Genomic DNA, 6,074 nt, shown 5'->3' with positions numbered 1-6,074 from the left:
TTACACTATTTTCTTTCTCTCTCTAATTTGATACATGCCATTCTCTTCCCCCATTCCCTGAAAATACAACTGAGGGCTCCGCTCTCCGCCACTCTTATGGCTTACGCCGCTACCGCCTGGACTCGCCGGTTCCGCATCCTTCGCTCTATCGGAGCCCTAACTAACTCATAAAGTTTCTCTTTCTGGCAGAAGTGAGTTTTTTGGGAAAAGCTCAGATTTTTTTGCTGCAATAGCAGATTCTTTATTGTGTTGTGAAAAGGGTTCGTGCTGTCTCTGTTCACAAGAGAACAAAGGCACTTGATTGAATACAAAGGGTAAGAAGAACCTTGATTTTCTGTTACAAAGGGCACTTGATTGAATACGAAGGGCCTTTTTGGTGAGATTCAGGGTTTTGCTCAACGACGGATTCGCCGGAAATTAAGGTTATGTTATTGAACAAAGACGACAGAGTTTGGGGCTGAGCAACTTGATTTTCTGTTAATATATTTTAATGTATTTTCAACGTATCACGTTGTATTTACATGTATTTCATTGTATTCATTGTCTTTCCTTTCATTGTAATTCAATGTATCTCGCTGTATTCCATGTATTTTTATTGTATTTACTATTTTTTCTATTTTATTTCAATGTATCCCGTTGTATTCTATGTATTTCATTGTATTCACTGTCTCGTTATATGCCATGAATGTATTCATATGTTTTTTAATTAATATAATTTCTCGGAAGATTGTTATGTTTTTGGGGTATTTTTCGGTTGAGAATCTTTTTTATACAAGGAAATACAATTTTGTGTGTTATAATTGAGTTTGTTGAGTTATATTAGGAGCCTATTGTTAATTGATTCACTTTCCATTAAAAAACAGTGTAATCCCCTATTTCACGCCGTGAATACAGTCGAATACAATAATCTGTCCAGCTGTAATACCATGTTTCACGCCATGAATACAGTCGAATACACTTGAATACAACAACTGATTAGCTGGATTTCCCTGATTCACGCCTATTTTTGCTATTGTATTCATGAATACAGTAGCTTAAATATATCTAATACATCTTATAACAACAGAAAACGTATCTACAATCCGTAATATAGCAAATGGTATCTATAGATAGCTAATTACCACTAAAAGATAGTGCTTTATGAAAATTTCTTTTCATTTTACCCTTTTTCCTTCATGTTATTTGCTACTAAATCCTCCATCTTCTTTCTTCTTCTTCTTTATTTTTTTTAAAAAATTTCTTTACATTAACCTATATTGTTTTTCCTATAATTATATTATTTCAAAAGCAATTTCTTTCGATGCATAATTTTAAAATTCTAAGTAATATATAGTTTCTCTTTTTAGTGATATAATATTAGTAATTTATATATTGGAGTATAATTGAACATTATCATTTGTTAATTTTTGAAAAAAAGTCCTGATTAAAAAAAGTTTTAAGTTGATTCTCATAGATCGATAATTTTATAATTTTGGCTTTGAAAATAATTGTGATATAACTCAATAATTAAATTAAAAAAATTAATCCAAGAATAATAATCAATTATTCAAATCAAACAAAAATTATATACTAGTAATTAAGCTACTCTTTAAGAAAGCTTCTACGTGGAGGCGTACTTTCATAAAATAATTTTTTGGTAATTTTATCCTAGAAAATAATAAACCAAATGTAGAAATTGAACTAAAATCAAACTTCTTTGCCTTTTTTTAAATAAAAGACCTAATTGGATTAACCAAAAATTAACTGAATCATCCATTCTTCTTATTCGGTTTTGTGGTTATATATATATATATATATTATGACACCCATAACTTTCAAATCCTGAATCCGACTTTATAATTGAGTACTTAAAAAATAAACCTCACAAAATTAAGCTTTGCCTCGAAGCATTTTGCAAGTGCCCCATGCCGAGGAGAGCCTCAAGAAAATCCCCCCCTCCCCCTCTCCCCACAAAAAAAAAAACTGTTAAAATATTAATTGCAGGACTATATATTTAGACATTTTTCTTTATGAAAATAGGCACCACCTTATTTCGTCACAATTCCTGTCTTTGGCATAATCTTCAGACTTCTATGATCTATCCCATTCGGACTGTATTGCGAAGTTATAGCCAACAACAGTCGATGGAATTAAAGAAATTAATTAATCTATCTCCATTCTTCCCCTATCTCAAATTCATTTTATCTTTATTTCAGATTTCTACCACTTAAATATTTGTTTTAATTTTGTTAAACAGCTATACAACTGAAAAAACAGAGCTAAATAGTGTGCATTCCAAACTTCACCTCCAGTTCTAGTTTGCAGAAACCAAATAAATTTTTTTCTTTTTTGGAAAAAAATGCAGACAAATTTATCCTAAGAAGTCTCCTTTTGTTATCCAATTTTACAGACCACACAAAAATAACAATATGGGATCTGCAACTTGAAAAAATTACTTTTTTTTCTTTCTTTAAACTCAACTCATATTATATCATTCATTATGAATTAATAAGTTTTACCTTAGCTGCAAATCGATTACAATTTTTCTTTATTCGAGTTTGGGACCGATAATGTAAGCAAACTCATATATATATATATATATGGCTCGTTTAGCTATAAAAAATATCACTTCTTTCCAATTTTTTACTTTTTTTTTTCGAATAAGTGTTTGGCCATGAAAACTCCAAATCCAACTTGAAGTTGAATTCCGAAATTTTTCAAAATTTGAAAAATTCCCCCAAAAAATTATTTTCATATTTTTATGTCAAATCACTCATAAAAACTCAAAAACAACTCTAATATGTATTCATGTCCAAATACAACTTTAATTTTTAGATATTATTTTTAACTTGAAAAAATAATTTATTTTTTTCTGAAATTTTATAATTCTACCCACCAAGTCTCTAGAGACCACAGCCACATTTAAGAAAACTCCAATACCGTATGGGTAATGTGTACTTTTATAATTTTTCTTCAAAGGGTACGTGTACTTCAATGGAGATTCATACAAACACCCAAGATTGTGTCAACATCAATCTGAAGTCGTAGCCACTGACGGACTCCGTTTGTCGTTACGTGCCTCTTTGGCGTTCCCCCGACGCTCCTTAGCTTTTGTCCCTATGGACTCCGTTCCCTCACTCTTTTTGTCTTTTTCCATCCATTTATGGCAATAAACTAACACTTTCAGGGCCAAACTCATAAATACCCCATACTTTAAGTCCTCCCCCCAAAACCATTGCAATTGCTAAATATTAGTATGCGGGTCCCACAACTTACCCCCAAAAAGTTTTTTACCCTTTTAGCCCCTCCAATTTGTCGTCTATCTATTCGAAGCCCTCTATCACCCTCCGTACTTTAGCATCGAACTATTACTCCGTGCTATTTTGCGCCGGAATCCTTATCCTTCACCCCCTCCAATTCTCTCACCTCATCTCCACTGGTCATTTTCTCGCAGATAGTAAGCTACTACCCATTTCTCTCTTCTTGTTGTTTGGCATACATTAATGAGCTGAGGGGAAGAGTTTTTAGAGAGTGGGAGATGAAAATATTATCGAAGTTCTTTTGCTTTTTCATGGAAATGTAATCTGTTTGTTTCTCAAGTTTGGTGTTTTTCAAAATTGGTTTTATTTTTCTTGGTTTTTTGTAATCTGTTTTCTTTTTCCCAACATCAAAAGGAGCAGCTTTTTCTATGGCAAGAAATAATGAAGCTCCTGCCAACGAGTCCAAGAATGAATCTAAGGTAAATATAATTCTTTTCTCTAATGATCAAATTTGTTGTGTTGATTTAAGGGTTTTTTTTTCAAGATTTTGGTTTCTACGTTATGGTTTGAATTTAGCTTGGAGTGATCTTGAGTTGGTTTTGTAATGAAGATTTGGAGGGGTAGGGTTATGTTTATCTTGGAACTTGTATTTTTGAAAGGTTGTACTTGCTAAAATATTGGTTCTTTGCTGCTATATTTGGTCTATCAGTGCTCTGTACCCCATAAATATGCTTGTTTTTATAGGAAAATGAGTGTCCTTTTGTGTAGATTTTCAGTCTGTATACCTTGGTAGTGTGGGTCTGGAGTTGCTCTAATTGTTCTGCTAAAAAATTTCCATTTTGTATAATGGGCCTGAATCATTTTAGCTATTCCTCTTTTAGTATGCTGCAGTGTCATAGTATTTATGCTAAATATCATGATATATGTGCATAATAAATGGATAGCTTTAGTTGGGCACATCATCCTTGAATAGGACATTGTAGTGTTATTTACAATTGTGTTGTAAGTGTTAGATGTAAATTGAGAATATTGTTATACATAGTGCAGGTTATCATCACTTCAAAATCGTACAATTTCTCAACTTTCACCTCTGTTTTCTTATAGAGGGTGGTTCCACTCAATACATGGATCCTAATTTCCAACTTCAAGTTAGCTTACAATCTTCTTCGTCGCCCTGATGGGACTTTCAACCGTCACTTGGCAGAGTTCCTTGACCGTAAGGTCCCAGCCAATGCAAATCCAGTTGATGGAGTTTTCTCTTTTGATGTTGTCATTGATCGTGAAATAGGCCTACTCAGCCGTGTCTATCGTCCATCTTTTGAAGATGGAGCTTCGCCGAGCATAATTGAACTTGAAAAGCCTGTGACTGCTGATGTTGTACCCGTCATAATTTTCTTCCATGGTGGAAGTTTCGCACACTCTTCTTTCAATAGTGCTATCTATGACACGCTATGTCGACGCCTTGTTGGTAATTGCAAAGCAGTTGTTGTGTCAGTTAACTACAGGCGAGCACCCGAAAATCGTTATCCTTGTGCTTATGATGATGGATGGACTGCTCTTGAGTGGGTTAATTCAAGGCAATGGTTGCAGAGCAGAAAAGACTCGAAGGTTCACATATACTTAGCTGGAGATAGCTCTGGTGGTAATATTGTTCATAATGTGGCTTTCAGGGCAGTAGAATCCGACGTACAAGTGTTGGGAAATATACTGCTAAACCCTATGTTTGGCGGACAAGAGAGAACTGAATCGGAGAAGCGGTTAGATGGCAAATATTTCGTCACACTTCAAGACCGAGACTGGTATTGGAGAGCTTATCTTCCTGAAGGTTCAGACCGGGACCATCCTGCATGCAACCCGTTTGGTCCAAATGGTATAAACCTCAATGGAGTTAAGTTCCCTAAGAATCTTGTTGTTGTAGCAGGGTTGGATCTTGTTCAGGATTGGCAGTTGGCCTATGCAGATGGGCTCAAGAAGGCTGGACAAAATGTTAAACTGATATATTTGGAGAAGGCAACAATAGGGTTCTACTTGTTGCCAAATAATGAACACTTCTATACTGTCATGGACGAAATAAGTAACTTTGTGAATTCTGACTCTTAGTAGATTTAACCTTGATAAAAGTAGGATGCTTGAAGACGCTTGATGTTTTGTTGAAGTTAGTACCTAGCCTGTCAACCGTTTGAAAGATCGTATAGCATTAGCAATTAAAGGTCATGCTATTGCTTGGATTCTGCTCCAGTGGCTGGGTTGGTTGTTGGAAGCAGAAAAACCTCAATCATGTAGCTGGATCTGTGCTATATTTATTCCAGGTACCAAAAGTGTCTGGATATTGTTTGTATATTCTAATAGATGCGCCAGTGGTTATGGTCATCTTGTCTTCGGCTAGCAGATATGCTGATTTACAGTTTAACATTTCCCACGTTAGCCTCCGTAGTAGAGGGGGTAAGTCTTGCTAATGTTATATAGGAGATCATACTACTCTGCTTCATGGATGAACATCTTAAATCATGAAGTTGTATAATAACTGGAATTATATAGAACTATGTTTGCTTTCTTACACGCGTTATCATGGTCTGTGTTCGTATCACCCCTTGGTTTATTTTCTTTTCTAATTTTCCTTTGTCACTTCCTTGACCTTGAACATGTACATCCTTAGAACACTTCCTCCCCTTAGAAGATGTGTTTTTAGGTACTGTTTCTTTTCTTCAGGATGCACAATATGAACATATCCAACATGTGTAATTCAACATATCTCACTGTTATAGTCGGAATGGTTTCTAAACAGGGGCGGATTTAGGGGGGTGGAACCCTCTTCGCCGAAAAATTACACCATGT

At 34.8% G+C, this 6,074-nt stretch overlaps 1 protein-coding gene across 5 annotated transcripts; it reads left to right on the top strand.

The window, feature by feature from the left end:
- Nucleotides 1-3,083: 3,083 nt before the first annotated feature.
- Nucleotides 3,084-5,796, top strand: LOC104235331 (gibberellin receptor GID1C-like). 5 transcript variants are annotated; one of them, XR_713159.2, is made up of 3 exons: nt 3,204-3,558; nt 3,654-3,718; nt 4,287-4,482. XR_713159.2 is itself a non-coding variant. In XM_009789064.2 (3 exons), exons 2-3 carry the CDS (start codon nt 3,668-3,670, stop codon nt 5,337-5,339), a joined length of 1,047 nt encoding a protein of 348 aa, XP_009787366.1. In that variant the 5' UTR covers nt 3,297-3,558; nt 3,654-3,667; the 3' UTR covers nt 5,340-5,796. The 5 variants fall into 5 exon arrangements, 2 of the variants coding, with proteins under 2 accessions (XP_009787366.1, XP_009787367.1); XM_009789064.2 differs by having other exon boundaries at nt 3,297-3,558; nt 4,344-5,796; XM_009789065.2 differs by having other exon boundaries at nt 3,307-3,436; nt 4,344-5,796.
- Nucleotides 5,797-6,074: the final 278 nt, after the last annotated feature.

The sequence above is a fragment of the Nicotiana sylvestris genome, chromosome 1 (genome assembly GCF_000393655.2).
Source record: "Nicotiana sylvestris chromosome 1, ASM39365v2, whole genome shotgun sequence".
NCBI classification, from domain to species: Eukaryota; Viridiplantae; Streptophyta; class Magnoliopsida; order Solanales; family Solanaceae; genus Nicotiana; species Nicotiana sylvestris.
Note: the sequence above shows the minus strand (reverse complement) of the source record. Positions and strands in the feature narration are given on the sequence as shown.